Source organism: Schistocerca nitens, chromosome 2 (assembly GCF_023898315.1).
Source record: "Schistocerca nitens isolate TAMUIC-IGC-003100 chromosome 2, iqSchNite1.1, whole genome shotgun sequence".
Lineage (NCBI taxonomy): Eukaryota > Metazoa > Arthropoda > Insecta > Orthoptera > Acrididae > Schistocerca > Schistocerca nitens.
The window spans coordinates 78513831-78531084 of NC_064615.1; the positions used below are offsets into that span (position 1 = coordinate 78513831).

General features: G+C 44.0%; 1 protein-coding gene across 1 annotated transcript in view; it reads right to left on the bottom strand.

Annotated features, from left to right (window-relative positions):
* Positions 1-14897: 14897 nt before the first annotated feature.
* The window catches only part of LOC126234273 (serpin B8-like), a 122517-nt gene continuing 120160 nt past the window's right edge, over positions 14898-17254 (bottom strand). Inside the window, exons 7-8 of the mRNA XM_049942964.1 lie at positions 17012-17150; positions 14898-15459 (exon numbers count right to left, since the gene is read on the bottom strand). Coding sequence (XP_049798921.1) covers positions 15314-15459; positions 17012-17150 — 285 coding nt within the window. The 3' untranslated portion in view covers positions 14898-15313. The remainder of the gene's footprint in view (positions 15460-17011; positions 17151-17254) is intronic.

Below are 17254 nucleotides of genomic sequence, written 5' to 3' on the forward strand. Positions count from 1 at the left end.
TCCATATAGGAAAATTAAATTAAAAAATCTTTGGAACAAAGAGAAGCAACTGTGTGAATAACAAGAGCTCAGATGACAAGGCAGAACTAAGTAAAAAAGACAAGGCTGGAAGGTGACAAGAATATGTATAAAGGCTGGAGGGATATACAAACGAACTTGAGCACAATGTTAGATTACTGTGAAATGACTGAACACCTGAGGCACTACTGCTCTTACCACTTAATCTTAGAAGATAGACTGAAGAAAGACAAACCTATGTTCATAGCATTTATAGATTTACAGAAAGCTTTTGACAATTTCAACTGGAATGCATTCTGTGAAACTCTGAAGGTAGCGGGATTAAACACAGGTTATCTACAACTTGTACAGAAACCAGACCGCGTTGTAGGAGTTCAAAGACTTGAAAAGGAGGCAGCGGTTCAGAAGGCAGAAGTTGAGACGATATAAAATGTAGGCACACAGCAGCAAGAAAAATATTTCTGAAAAACAGTAATTTGTTGATATCGAATATAAATTTAAATGTTGAGAAGTATTTCATGAAGGTTCTTGTGCGAAGTGTAACACTGTATGTAAGTGAAACGTAGATAATAAATAGTTCTGCCAAAAATAAAATGAAATATTTTGAAATTTGATGCTAAAGAAGAATGCTGAAAATCAGACATGTAGGCCGTATTACTAATGAAGAGATACTCAACCAAACTGGGAAGAAAAAGGAAATTATATCACAACTTAACTAAAAGAAGGGATTGGTTGACTGGACATACTCTGCGGCATCTAGCAACCGTCAGTTTCGTAACGGAGATAACATTGTAGAAGGAGACCAAGGCGTGACAACAGCAAGCAGATTCAAATGCATGTAGGATGCATTAGTTATGTACAGACAGGCTAGAATGGAGCGCTGAATCAACACAGTCTTCTGGCTGAAGACTACCAGCACTAACTAGCAATACCTTTGATTATCTAGGTCAGTTGCGTATTTCTTGCCGGAATATATGCTTATATAGCCTCTTGTACGTATCACTTGTGATGTATTTGTGTATACATGTCTGTCACACACTTCAGACAGACTTATATTAACAAAAAGATAAAAATTGCAATGAAGTTTTCTTATGGCAACCGTTAGCAAATGAAAATGTTGAATTAGCATGTTGCCCACTATGGAGTATGTGGCATTTTCCGTAGGGCATCATAAATTCCTTCACGAACTGACAATCAATGACTGGTTAGGTATTAACCACGACTTTCGAAAGTACTGGCAGTTCAAAAAATGTTTAAAAGTCATTGCTGGGAAACATATCGAATGCTGTTCTGCAAATGCTGCCATATGTATTTGGTGCATGGGAGGCTTTTCTGCTGACTTCAAACGTCATGTGGCCATTCTCAGGCCTATTAAAGGCAGCACTAAAATTGTATGAAACTATGTTTAGCTGTCGTCGTCTTCGGGAAGCAGGTGAATCAAAAAATAAATACGGTATTTTGGTAACCAAATATCGAATCCACCACTGCAGCATAGTAGTTAATTGCAGCGTCCTCCTTCGTGAGCCCTTGTTTGCGAGTAATTGATGAAAAAAATATCGGAATTCCACGTGACACCATAGGGACTTCAAAATAATGGTTCTTTACAGATTTGTGGCGTAGCGTATTGGTTATGGCGTATTTGTAAAGTGCAGAAGGTTATGGGTTCGAATCTCGTCAAGGGATTCGATATTTCTATTTATAATTCGTTATCGACATGACTTTGATCATTATTTTTTGCAGTTAATTGCTTCAATATTTTTTTTTATTTTCACTTGTTTGTAACGACACGTTAGTGGTCGTAGTAATGTTTCGTTTGTCTTCTTTTCTTTCTTCCTATCACTGTTTTACGTATTGGAAACTTTGTGCAAGTGATTTGGAATATTTTTATTCGCATATCATAATACCGCAACATTTGAAATTGGCGATCTATCACTTAAAAATCAAAGTATGAAATAATATATTCATATTGACTGTGCCATGCTATCTAAAATGTGTTTTTCGTTACAAGATGTAAATGTTGTAGATGGTAAACCTCACTCAAACATTTGAAATATGAATTCTTGTAGTACCGTGGAAAATATAACCCAGTTGAGGTTGTAAGAAAAATAAGGGATTATAAGTAAAACCGAAATTCATAATGAACGTAGTAAGATGGACGAAAACAAAAGAAGTTAAGACGGACGAAATGAAATCGTCGTGAATACTTACAAATAATCAAAGTCGGATGAACCAAGATGGCAAATGAGAAAAGAATAATAGGAAGTAACAATGAGAGCAAATAAGAAAGTTCATACAATGATTACAATCACAAGACATAGGAAGAGAAATAAAAAAATACGTTTAAGCCATGTAACCGAATAAACATGATGATCAAAGTAGTTTTGATAAAGATTTAAAAATAAAAAAATGTATAAGTTCCCAACGAGATTAGAACCCACAACCTTTTGGATGCGAACCATTTGCCTTTACCATTATGTTACGCCACGAATCGATACAGTAATGTTATGTTTACGGCACAAGTGTAGCAAACAAGATTCCGATGGTTTCAAAACCAGAATTCCACCGCTTGGGTCCTCTTCATGTAAGTCAACAGCCGTGAAGGTAACGAAAACAAGGAAAAATAATTATAATGATGAAGCTATAAACAGGAAGATCTCTCAAGTCGTTCATGTAACAAGAAAACAATCGAGAACGTAAAGAAACAATAATTATTGACAACAACTGCTTAACATGTCCGCCTCCAATCTGAATGCACGTATTGCAACACTGCGGTATGGAGTCAGCAAGTTTTCCAAAATCAAATGTTTCTCTGATTTGATCAAAGGCTAAAATTATTCTCGGAAGAAACAATGATATCTGCTAGGGCCGCGTAGACAGTTTTCATCACATCAAAATCTCAAGTGGTAACATCTGGCGAACGACCACCTCGGCCAATTCACTCCTGCGGATACAATGCTCCCATACCGCAACAGCGAAATGCGGCAGTGCGGCCGTGCAGCGTCATGTTGGTACCACATTACCTGACGTACCGCCAGAGGAACTTCTTCTGAATACAATGGAAGGACGTTTACATGGAACGCTCAACACGAATGTCTTCCAAAGGGATAGGAAGAAGGACGGGATCCAAAGAACATTCGCTTAATACACTCCTGGAAATGGAAAAAAGAACACATTGACACCGGTGTGTCAGACCCACCATACTTGCTCCGGACACTGCGAGAGGGCTGTACAAGCAATGATCACACGCACGGCACAGCGGACACACCAGGAACCGCGGTGTTGGCCGTCGAATGGCGCTAGCTGCGCAGCATTTGTGCACCGCCGCCGTCAGTGTCAGCCAGTTTGCCGTGGCATACGGAGCTCCATCGCAGTCTTTAACACTGGTAGCATGCCGCGACAGCGTGGACGTGAACCGTATGTGCAGTTGACGGACTTTGAGCGAGGGCGTATAGTGGGCATGCGGGAGGCCGGGTGGACGTACCGCGAATTGCTCAACACGTGGGGCGTGAGGTCTCCACAGTACATCGATGTTGTCGCCAGTGGTCGGCGGAAGGTGCACGTGCCCGTCGACCTGGGACCGGACCGCAGCGACGCACGGATGCACGCCAAGACCGTAGGATCCTACGCAGTGCCGTAGAGGACCGCACCGCCACTTCCCAGCAAATTAGGGACACTGTTGCTCCTGGGGTATCGGCGAGGACCATTCGCAACCGTCTCCATGAAGCTGGGCTACGGTCCCGCACACCGTTAGGCCGTCTTCCGCTCACGCCCCAACATCGTGCAGCCCGCCTCCAGTGGTGTCGCGACAGGCGTGAATGGAGGGACGAATGGAGACGTGTCGTCTTCAGCGATGAGAGTCGCTTCTGCCTTGGTGCCAATGATGGTCGTATGCGTGTTTGGCGCCGTGCAGGTGAGCGCCACAATCAGGACTGCATACGACCGAGGCACACAGGGCCAACACCCGGCATCATGGTGTGGGGAGCGATCTCCTACACTGGCCGTACACCACTGGTGATCGTCGAGGGGACACTGAATAGTGCACGGTACATCCAAACCGTCATCGAACCCATCGTTCTACCATTCCTAGACCGGCAAGGGAACTTGCTGTTCCAACAGGACAATGCACGTCCGCATGTATCCCGTGCCACCCAACGTGCTCTAGAAGGTGTAAGTCAACTACCCTGGCCAGCAAGATCTCCGGATCTGTCCCCCATTGAGCATGTTTGGGACTGGATGAAGCGTCGTCTCACGCGGTCTGCACGTCCAGCACGAACGCTGGTCCAACTGAGGCGCCAGGTGGAAATGGCATGGCAAGCCGTTCCACAGGACTACATCCAGCATCTCTACGATCGTCTCCATGGGAGAATAGCAGCCTGCATTGCTGCGAAAGGTGGATATACACTGTACTAGTGCCGACATTGTGCATGCTCTGTTGCCTGTGTCTATGTGCCTGTGGTTCTGTCAGTGTGATCATGTGATGTATCTGACCCCAGGAATGTGTCAATAATGTTTCCCCTTCCTGGGACAATGAATTCACGGTGTTCTTATTTCAATTTCCAGGAGTGTATAACCGCCAAAATGTCCACGCCAAACTTAGGCTTATATGACTTCACATAAGTGCCTCGCGTATTTTCGTCGTTACAAATGTAGCTGTTTCGGGAGCTGAAAGGCCCTTCTTTGGTGAAACATGCCTCTTCTGCCCACAGCACACTCGTTTAGAAATTTGGAAACTGCAAATTTGTGGTAAGGTCTTATGGGACCAAAGTACTGTGAGGTCATCGGTCCCTAAGATTAGATTAGATTTACTTTCATTCCAATTGATCCGTAGTGAGCAGGTCCTCCAGGATGTAGAACGTGTCAGAAAAACAATAATACATTACAACCCCCGACAAGGGAAGCCGCGCGGACCTTGACAACGCGCCTTAGACGGCGCGGCTACCCCGCGCGGCTCGAAATTTGGAATTTCGATGCATTGATTTAAGTACCACAGGGAATAATGATTCCTAGAATGACAGTCCTCTTCCACGAATTCTGTACATTTTGTAGGTGGTACGTCAAATACCACAGCGCGCGAAACTTGCAAACAAACGGATACAATTTACCATGTTTAGTTTCAGGCATAAATTACTCCCGATGAATTACCACTGCGATGTACTTGAGGACAAAATTATGGAAATGAAAGAGGATGTAGATGAAGATGAAATGGGAGATATGATACTGCGTGAAGAGTTTGACAGAGCACTGAGAGACCTGAGTCGAAACAAGGCCCCAGGAGTAGACAACATTCCATTAGAACTACTGACAGCCCTGGGAGAGCCAGTCCTGACAAAACTCTACCACCTGGCGAGAAAGATGTATGAGACAGGCGAAATACCCTCAGGCTTCAAAAAGAATATAATAATTCCAATCCCAAAGAAAGCAGGTGTTGACAGATGTGAAAATTACCGAACTATCAGTTTAATAAGTCACGGCTGCAAAATACTAACGCGAATTCTTTACGGACGAATGGATAGCTAGTAGAAGCCGACCTCGGGGAATATCTGTTTGGATTCCATAGAAATGTTGGAACACATGAGGCAATACTGACCCTACGACTTATCTCAGAAGCTAGATTAAGGAAAGGCAAACCTACGTTTCTAGCGTTTGTAGACTTAGATAAAGCTTTTAACAGTGTTGACTGGAATACTCTCTTTCAAATTGTGAAGGTGGCAGGGTTAAAGTACAGGAAGCGAAAGACTATTTACAATTTGTACAGAAACCAGATGGCAGTTATAAGAGTCGAGGGACATGAAAGGGAAGGAGTGGTTGGGAAGGGAGTGAGACAGGATCGTAGCCTCTCCCAGACGTTATTCAATCTGTATATTGAGCAAGCAGTGAAGGAAACAAAAGAAAAATTCGGAGTAGGTATTAAAACCCATGGAGAAGATATAAAAACTTTGAGGTTAGCCGATGATATTGTAATTCTGTCAGAGACAGCAAAGGACTTGGAAGAGCAGTTGAACGGAATGGATAGTGTCTTGAAAGGAGGATATAAGATGAACATCAACAAAAGCAAAACGAGGATAATGGAATGTGGTCGAATTAAGTCGGCTAATGCTGAGGGAATTAGATTAGGAAATGAAACACTTAAATTAGTAAAGGAGCTTTGCTATTTGGGAAGCAAAATAACTGATGATGGTCGAAGTAGAGAGGATATAAAATGTAGACTGGCAATGTCAGTGAATGTGTTTCTGAAGAAGAGAAATTTGTTAACATCGAGTATAGATTTAAGTGCCAGGAAGCCGTTTCTGAAAGTATTTGTATGGAGTGTAGCCATGTATGGAAGTGAAACAGGGACGATAAATAGTTTGGACATGAAGAGAATAGAAGCTTTCGAAATGTGGTGCTACAGAAGAATGCTGAAGATTAGATGGGTATATCACATAACTAATGAGCAGGTGTTGAACAGGATTGGGGAGAAGAGAAGTTTGTGGCACAACTTGACTAGAAGAAGGGATCGGTTGGTAGGACATGTTCTGAGGCATCAAGGGATCACCAGTTTAGTATTGGATGGCAGCATGGAGGGTAAAAATCGTTGAGGGAGACAAAGAGATGAATACACTAAGCAGATTCAGAAAGATGTAGGTTGCACTAGGTACTGGGAGGTGAAGAAGCTTGCACAGGATAGAGTAGCATGGAGAGCTGCGTCAAACCAGTCTCAGGACTGAAGACCACAACAAAAACAACGAACTACCAATGGCGCTTGAGCTGGTAGTAGCTGTAGTGGCGTAGCAAGACAGCCAAGCCACTCGGAGGTAGCTGAAAGGCACGCGTTAAGCTCACGCAGATTGGCGTGAGGTCTGGAACAAGGTAAAGTAATTATCCTATAAAGAAAAGAACGTAGTTCTTGGAATACTTAACTTTAATCTACAATTGGAGAACATCGCTCTTGTTTAGACCCTATTACACTGAATATAAACGGGTAATGACGCCTTCCTAGGTCGTAGCAAATGACGTAGCTGAAGGCTATGCTAACTATCATCTCGGCAAATGAGAGCGTAATTGTCAGTGAACCATTGCTATGAACGTCGGCTGTACAACTGAGGCGAGTGCTAGTAAGTCTCGCTAGACCTGCCGTGTGGTGGCGCTCGGTCTGCAATCACTGACAGTGGCGACACGCGGGTCCGACCTATACTAATGGACAGCGGCCGATTTAAAGGCTACCACCTAGCAAGTGTGGTGTCTGGCGGTGACACCACAGTAGCATTTGCAACAGAGCGTTTACTTCAAACTAAACGATCCTCATGTAGCGTTGTAGTCCAGTGTCGTCTTAGTTCACAACAAAACTTCCGGGCTCCCTTAATCGTCTGTCAAGCGCGACAAACGTATTCGCACACGGAGTAGCACAGTTCGAAAATGTTGTGTTTGAAAATTGTGCGGGCCTCCGGGGCATTTTGCCCCCTATCACCGTATCCTAAATGCTTATCGTCATATTCGTCGAGGGAATACCGATTTCTCACCTTGGTACCCCTACTTTCACTGTTGTGGAATTATGAGTCACACCTACCTCCATCATCGTCCCATCGCACCTCTTTTCGTGTGTATTCACAGCCAGACGAACGCTTCCGACAACTATTGACTGGGTCAATACAACTTCGGAAGATTATCGAATGCCTGGCAGATAAAAGTCTGCTACGCTAGCTGATACAAATAATGCCAGTTGTTCTCGTAACATAGGCGGTAGAGCACAAAATTCCTGAGCTGCTGGTGCAGGTTCGGCCCCCACCCCCTATCGAAAATTGTTTAATTTTTGTATTGCTCTGTTGCTCAGTTCGAAGAAACCAAACGAAAAACAAGTTTGGCAACACCACCTCCATCAGGCTGCTTGAATTTGTGCGCACGACAACCATATTGGTTAACTTCAATGATAAATGACTCGGAAACAGCACAGCAAATCGAATTTTTTATTTAGCAATTAATTCTCATCACAGCCTTACTTGCAACACCCTTAGAAGCTTCTCACTCTTCGTCTGACCACCCCGTATGTAACAATACGTATTTGACACCTGATAATGCTCATGGGCCGTGCGCTTTATCGGTTCCTCATCGATAGCGTGCGGCTACGTCTTTGGTGGTCGCTGAGCGACCTCCTTGATGAAACCTCGCGAAAGGGAGCACACGTGACTGGCCACGGTAACGTAACACTGAGATGCTTTGGCTCTAGGTCAATTCCTTCCCCCAGCTGGAGGAGGAGGTTCCTGAGCATCAGCAAGTACTCGTTCCGCGGGTCTGTAAACCGACGAGCGTTTCTCGGCGCTGTTCTTGGATCTTGGATTGCTAAGCTCACTTGTCTGAGAAACACGACGCCTGAGTTCCAACACAGCCTTTGTTCGCCTTTGCTGTTTGTCCTGTGGGTATACAGGCATAGTTGAGCAGCGTACACGTGTAGATTTGTTTGACGGGCGTCTTGCTTGGTGCCGTGGCGTGCTGTGCTCAGTGGTTAAGCGTACCCACTTACACGGAATGTGCAGCGGTAAGAGTGTTATTGCCGACGTGCAACTGCAGCACTTACCTTTTGGTGGGTATGTTTTTAACAAGTTGGTTGGTTGGTTGGTTGTTTGGGGAAGGACACCAGACAGCGTGGTCATCGGTCTCATCGGATTAGGGAAGGAAGTCGGCCGTGCCCTTTCAGAGGAACCATCCCGGCATTTGCCTGGAATGATTTAGGGAAATCACGGAAAACCTAAATCAGGATGGCCGGACGCGGGATTGAACCGTCGTCCTCCCGAATGCGAGTCCAGTGTCCAACCACTGCGCCACCTCGCTCGGTTTTAACAAGTTCTTGATCGTTAGGAGAGAAATTTATTTTGTACTTATTTGCTGCGCTTAGCTTTTAAATAGTTTTTCTGGGAAAACCTAGCGTAGTTTTCGCGCCTCGTATTTCAGTGAGTGTTTCTTGATTATCAGAGTAGCTCATCAGAAGATTATCTTGGGAATTTGTCACCGTATAGAGTAGGGTAAACATAGTCATGTGTAGGGACTGTGGTTGTTGTGAGCGGACGCAAGGAGAATTGGCCACTCTTCGGGGGCAGGTGGAGGCTTTGTCTGTTGGGCTCATCGAGCTCGAGGCGCAGGCGTCGGCTCGTAGTGGCGTTGGGGCAACTGTGGTGAGACCTATGCCTACTTCGGTGGCCTTGGAATCACATGGAACCCCTGATGTCGCTGCGTCTTCCGGCAGTGAGCATCTTACCGGTCAGCCATCACTCCAGGGTGAATGGCGGACAGTGGTGGGCTCGCGCGTGCCTCGCCGAAAGGCGAAGGTGGGATCTGGCCGCGTGGCAGCTGCCTTACCCCTTTCCAACAGGTACGGGGTGCTTCCTAGTGGTGATGACATCGTTTCCGAGCCACCACAGGATGCCTCGCCTGTTGGGCCAGTGGCCGATTCTCCGGCAAGGTCCCGACAGTCACAGAGGGCGGGCCTATTAGTTATAGGGAGCTCCAACGTTAGGCGGGTTATGGAGCCCCTCAGGAAAATAGCGGGTAGGTCGGGGAAGAATGCCAGTGTGCACTCGGTGTGCTTGCCGGGGGGTCTCGTCCGTAATGTGGAGGAGGCCCTTCCGGCAGCTATTGAACGCACTGGGTGTGACCGGCTGCAGATAGTAGCACATGTTGGAACGAATGACGCCTGCCGCTTGGGTTCTGAGGCCATCCTTGGTTCCTTCCGGCGGCTGGCTGATTTGGTGAAGACAACCAGCATCGCACGCGGAGTGCAAGCTGAGCTTAATATCTGCAGCATAGTGCCCAGAGTCGATCGCGGTCCTCTGGTTTGGAGCCGTGTGGAGGGTCTAAACCAGAGGCTCAGACGACTCTGCGACTATAATGGTTGCAAATTCATCGACCTCCGTTATTGGGTGGAGAACTGTAGGGCCCCCCTAGACAGGTCAGGCGTGCACTACACACCGGAAGCAGCTACTAGGGTAGCAGAGTACGTGTGGCGTGCACACGGGGGTTTTTTAGGTTAGAGGGACCCCCCCTTGGGCGAAACGATAAAATACCTGACGGCTTACCAGAGAGAACATCAGCATCGTTGATAAAGAACGTCCGTCCTCAGAGACCAAAAACAGGAAAAGTTAACGTAATATTGGTAAACTGCAGGAGTATCCAGGGCAAGGTTCCTGAATTAGTATCGCTTATTGAAGGAAATAGTGCGCATATAGTATTAGGAACGGAAAGTTGGTTAAAACCGGAAGTGAACAGTAACGAAATCCTAGACACAGAATGGAATATATACCGCAAGGATAGGATAAACGCCAATGGTGGAGGAGTATTTATAGCAGTAAAGAATTCAATAATATCCAGTGAAGTTATTAGCGAATGCGAATGTGAAATAATCTGGGTTAAGTTAAGTATCAAAGGTGGGTCAGATATGATAGTCGGATGCTTCTATAGACCACCTGCATCAGCAACCGTAGTAGTTGAGCGCCTCAGAGAGAACCTGCAGAACGTCGTGAAGAAGTTTCGTGATCATACTATTGTAATAGGGGGAGACTTCAATCTACCAGGTACAGAATGGGATAGTCACACAATCAGAACTGGACCCAGGGACAGAGACTCTTGTGACATTATCCTGACTGCCTTGTCCGAGAATTACTTCGAGCAGATAGTTAGAGAACCAACTCGTGAAGCTAACGTTTTAGACCTCATAGCAACAAATAGACCGGAACTTTTCGACTCCGTGAATGTAGAAGAGGGTATCAGTGATCATAAGTCAGTGCTTGCATCAATGACTACAAGTGTAATAAGAAATGCCAAGAAAGGAAGGAAAATATATTTGCTTAACAAGAGTGATAGGGCACAAATCGCAGAATATCTGAGTGACCACCATCAAACGTTCATTTCTGAGGAAGAGGATGTGGAACAAAAATGGAAAAAATTCAGAAACATCGTCCAGTACGCCTTAGATAAGTTCGTACCGACTAAGGTCCAAAGCGAGGGGAAAGATCCACCGTGGTATAACAATCATGTACGAAAGGTACTACGGAAACAAAGAAAGCTTCATCATAGGTTTAAGAGTAGTCGAATCATAGCTGATAAGGAAAAGCTGAACGAAGCGAAAAAGAGCGTAAAGAGAGCAATGAGAGAAGCATTCAACGAATTCGAACATAAAACATTGGCAAACAATCTAAACAAGAACCCTAAAAAGTTTTGGTCATATGTAAAATCGGTAAGCGGATCTAAATCCCCTATTCAGTCACTCGTTGACCACGATGGCACCGAAACAGAGGACGACCGAAGAAAGGCAGAAATACTGAATTCAGTGTTCCGAAACTGTTTCACTGCGGAAAATCGTAACACGGTCCCTGACTTCAGCCGTCGCACCGACGCCAATATGGAAAATATTGAAATAAACGATATCGGAATTGAAAAACAACTATCACTTAGTAGCGGAAAAGCATCCGGACCAGACGAGATACCCGTAAGATTCTACAGTGATTATGCTAAAGAACTTGCCCCCTTTCTATCAGCAATTTATCGTAGATCTCTGGAAGAACGTAAAGTACCTAGCGACTGGAAGAAAGCGCAGGTCGTTCCCATTTTCAAGAAGGGGCATAAATCAGATGCGAATAATTATAGGCCTATTTCGCTTACGTCAATCTGTTGTAGAATAATGGAACATGTTTTATGTTCTCGTATTATGACGTTCTTAGATAATACAAATCTCCTTCATCATAACCAACATGGATTCCGCAAACAGAGATCATGTGAAACTCAGCTCGCCCTATTTGTCCAAGAAATTCACAGTGCCGTAGACACTGGCGAGCAGATTGATGCCGTATTCCTGGACTTCAGGAAGGCATTTGATACGGTTCCGCACTTACGTTTAGTGAAAAAAATACGAGCTTACGGAATATCGGACCAGGTTTGTGATTGGATTCAGGATTTCCTAGAAGAAAGAACACAACATGTCATTCTTAACGGTTCAAAATCTGCAGATGTAGAGGTAATTTCGGGAGTACCGCAAGGAAGCGTGATAGGACCTTTATTGTTTACAATATACATAAATGACTTAGTTGACAACATCGGTAGCTCCGTGAGGCTATTTGCAGATGACACGGTTGTCTACAAGAAAGTAGCAACATCAGAAGACTCGTACGTACTCCAGGAAGACCTGCAGAGGATTAATGAATGGTGCGACAGCTGGCAGCTTTCCCTAAACGTAGATAAATGTAATATAATGCGCATACATAGGGGCAGAAATCCATTCCAGTACGATTATGCCATAGGTGGTAAATCATTGGAAGCGGTAACGACCGTAAAATACTTAGGAGTTACTATCCGGAGCGATCTGAAGTGGAATGATCACATAAAACAAATAGTGGGAAAAGCAGGCGCCAGGTTGAGATTCATAGGAAGAATTCTAAGAAAATGTGACTCATCGACGAAAGAAGTAGCTTACAAAACGCTTGTTCGTCCGATTCTTGAGTATTGCTCATCAGTATGGGACCCTTACCAGGTTGGATTAATAGAAGAGATAGACATGATCCAGCGAAAAGCAGCGCGATTCGTCATGGGGACATTTAGTCAGCGCGAGAGCGTTACGGAGATGCTGAACAAGCTCCAGTGGCGGACACTTCAAGAAAGGCGTTACGCAATACGGAGAGGTTTATTATCGAAATTACGAGAGAGCACATTCCGGGAAGAGATGGGCAACATATTACTACCGCCCACATATATCTCGCGTAATGATCACAACGAAAAGATCCGAGAAATTAGAGCAAATACGGAGACTTACAAGCAGTCGTTCTTCCCACGCACAATTCGTGAATGGAACAGGGAAGGGGGGATCAGGTAGTGGTACAATAAGTACCCTCCGCCACACACCGTAAGGTGGCTCGCGGAGTATAGATGTAGATGTAGATGTAGATGTGTCTGCCACATGTGTGTAGTACACGAGCAAGTTCAGGTTTCGTAGTGTTGTGTTTTTGAGCCCACTTAACTAGTCTGCGTTGGCCATATTTAAGTGTGCTTGGCGAGGTGAAGAGGTTTTCTTAAGTATGAGCCAGCTGAATCTTTCGAGCTTTACATCACTGCTACCTCGTTTTTTAAATCTCTTGTTCATTTTTTTAGGTATTGTTTAAACTGAAAATTCATTTTTGAGGGAATTTTACTTGCACAATAATTGCAGTTTTTGATTTGTGTGTGTGTGTGTGTGTGTGTGTGTGTGAGAGAGAGAGAGAGAGAGAGAGAGAGAGAGTGAGTGAGTGTGTGAGTGAGCATTTGCTTTGAGTTTATTATTACTGAAAAGATATTCTTGTATGTGTAGAGCGGGCTTTGTTGAAAGTTCAGTATTTTGAGCACACTTGTTCGTACAATACCTGGGGCCTCTTTTTCTTAATCGTACTGCCCACTTGTTCTTATAGTCATTGCTTATAATGCCTCACTGGTTGATCTGGGTTAATTTGTAAACCTTCTTGAATGCTGCTTTTCATCGATATGTATAACGTAAATGTTTTCTATGGTTCAGTATTGTTTGTATGATACAGACTGAACCAGGGACAGCGCAGACTACAACTAACTAAAAAAAATGGCTCTGAGCACTATGGGACTTAACATCTGAGGTCATCAGTCCCCTAGAACTTAGAACCACTTAAACCTAACTAACCTAAGGACATCACACACATCCACGGCCGGGGCAGGATTCGAACCTACGACAGTAGCAGCCGCGCGGTTCCCGACTGAAGCGCCTAGAACCGCTCGGCCACTCCGACCGGCACAAGTAACATAAATTTCCCCGTTATGTATCTCCTTTGATAAGGTAAGTAATATAGCAATGTTTTTACATTGTTACTCATTTGCTTCAATACTGTTTTAACAGCGAAGTCTTTTACTAAATTGTTATACTCACTGACTTACATTCTCAATCTTTCAATTTTTTCTAAATTCTTTGAGCACTAAGAGCCATTCATTCAGCTGCCACAAGCAAGCGTTTTGTAATAAAGAACAAAAGTGAATATCTGAATTTTTATGGTAATTAATGTTAACTAAGGTTTTCAGATAAATATCTTTTCTGGCGCAAATATTAATTTTTACTTCCCGCACCTAACCACTCCCAGCTCCCCGCTAGCTACCCCATTTCATTTCATGTGATCGACTTTAAGCTTTTCATTCAAATAAGTCAGCCTGGGTAGAACCATGACGTCTTTTAATCTATTACAGCCTTTACGGTGATAAATCCTGTATTTTCTTTCGTATTCAGCAAGCACCACGGTATAAGTGATGAGTAGCCCAGATCCTTCCCAGTTGAAGTAAATTGTTGAAGTTTACTTAAAAGTAAAAGTGAAATCCGTCTGGCACAACAAAAAGGGTTCAAATGGCTCTGAGCACTATGGGACTTAACATCCGAGGTCATCAGTTCCCTAGAACTTAGAACCACTTAAACCGAACTAACCTAAGGACGTCACACGCATCCATGCCCGAGGCAGGATTCGAACCGGCGGCCGTAGCGGTCGCGCGGTTCCAGACTGAAGCGCCTAGAACCGTTCGGCCACACCGGCCGGCTCTGGCGCAACAGAACATGATTTTTCTACTTGGTATGAGAATGTACCCTCCCTGGGAGAATATTTTGTGGACGTTACGACTGTAAACTGGGCGGCGTGTTATTCATACATATAACAAATGGGCAACATAACTCCGCTGGAAATATTAGAAATTGAGGCGCAAATGTTACAAAATTCGTTTTTCTTGTAAGTTCCTCAGGAAACTTGTACGTATGTTGAAAAGGAGACAGTTCCTACTGTAGAATCGTCTTTGCCGTTCTTTAAGTTAATCAATTTCTGTCTGAATAAGATCACTGTTCAAGATAAGCTTTATATTTGGAAATACCTGTTATAACTCTGAAATACCTTTCTGTTCTACATTTATTTCATCTCTGGTTGCGACAGTCAGTTAACTGCTGATGGCATAAGAAACCGCACATTCCTGTATAAACGAATCAAAAACTGTTTCAGTACATCGAGAATCAGCTTCCCTTCTACGGTCATACGTTTTTTCTTTAGCAAACATAGAAAAAGAAGGTACATAGTGCTTCAGTTAGCATAAAGAAAACAAATGAAATGTACTTCGTAACAGACTGTTATAGATAACCAGAGGCCTTCTACTTTCTGTAACAGTTCGACACAGAGCCACACACCAAAATCGGCACTGTGGGCAGCTGTTTTCTGATCACTTTGGAGGAACCCTTCTCATCGCTCCTGAAGAAACAGATGACGCGGTTGCCTGCAAAGAAGCAACCAGAGAACAGGGCCACGATCCCTGTTTACGCTGGGGGAGTCTGCAGGCGGCCAGCGAAGAGCACGTCTCCTGAAACTTGGTCCACCAGGAAGAACGCGAACGGGTGGTCGGCCTTGAAAGTCACCGGCCGATGAAAGCGTATTCCGCCAGACCTTGTAGATGTTACCACAGCTGCAACAAGATAAATAATGCATTTCCTACACAGTTCTCGTAAACGTATACCACAAAATCGTACTAAATAAAATACTAATAAAAGGCCAGCTTTGCGTTTCCATTAACGACGGGATTTTCAGATAACCAGCTATCTAAAACCAGTAACGCACTGGGAGATTCTTACACAAGTGATATGACAAAGTTTCAAAATAGCGTTAACGTGAAGATTGTAACTGACAACGCTGACAGTAAAATTACACAAATATTCACGAAGGCTACCTTTTGTAACATGACAAATTTCCCCTCTGGGTGCCTTTCTTTTTCTGTTTTTCGGGCTGTGTACATGAAAACAACTGTCACGGTGCACACTGAGTTTATCATAACAAATGGAGCATTAATTTAAAGCTAAAGACCAATGGGTGACTTCATGTATTTCTGCTGAAGTGTGTCAGGCATTTAGTGTTGCTATTCTCAGGCCAAATCTACGGACTGGAAAGCCAAGGTCTTGAAATGAACTCATGGTTGAAATTCCTGGCAGATTAAAACTTTTTGGCTGACCGGAACTCCACCCCGGGACTTCGCCTTTAGCGTGCATTACTCTCATTGACACATATATTCTGGGACTAAATATTTCAAGTCTGATTGTATGTCCCCTATCATGTAATAGTGGCTGCAGTAGCCTGATTGTCGAGATCATATTTTTTAAATTTACTTTTTCTAGATGTTCTTATACACTAACAAAGGAAAACTCTTGAAATAAATCACAAAAGTACGAAGTCTCTGCAGAATGCATCGCTGCCTCGTGGTGTTAATAAACAAAGAAAGCTTAGTATCAAAACAAAAGCTTTATTTCTGTGTTATGGATGATTTCATTGCTTGTCAGTTACTCTGTCTGCAGTGTGAATAATTGTTAAATTTATTTAATGAAACTATGTGGTTCCAGAGGCCTTTACAAGTCTCAAAGACCTAAGATGTACACATACAGCCTAAAGCGACGAAAGAAAATTTGTACGAAGACTGCGATTCGAAACTGGGCCTGCTGCTCACTGGGCAGATGCACAAATCACTACGCCGTCCTGGCACACTGGCTTTGCATAACTGCATAACTGCATGGACTACCCTACCATGCCTCCCTACTGAGTCTAAATTATCATTCACGCCTCAGCCAACAAGGTATTCCCCCTAAACTCGAGTAGCATTGCAGAGGCTCTCCAACTGTATTGGAAGAGCTTTTCAGCATCAAATGAACACCGTGCGGGTTGAGGCATGATTGGGAATTTGGATTGAGGAAGGAGGCTTGCTAGGGTAATCAATATAGTCGTAGGAAGCTACTGTCCCACGATGGCGTAGTGGTTAGCGTACCTGCCTCGCGAGCATGAGACCTGGGTTCAAATTTCATTCGTCGCTTCAGTCAATATGTATACATATTAAATTTATTTTGAGAAAAACTGTAGTAACTGAAACTTTTGCGACATTTTTATAATTGTTTCGTAAACAAAGGAAAAGTTAAAAGATTAGACGAGCTAACTGACTCGACATTCTATGAGAGCAGGAATTTACTTCCCCATACCTGTCGCTGCGGCTGCCTTCGTGCCTTCCTCGCTAACCTCTATAAAAGCCTTGTGCAGAACATCGGTCACTGTAAGTGACGCGTCACTGATGGCACTCAAGTTGGCCGATTTTTCATCAAACATGGATTTCATGCCGAGCTGAAATTTAAAACAGTAGAGCATTAAAAGCAAATATCTGAACTATTGATTATGCCTTTCTAACATCATACCTAACTTTATTCATTGAACACAGTTACAGGTAA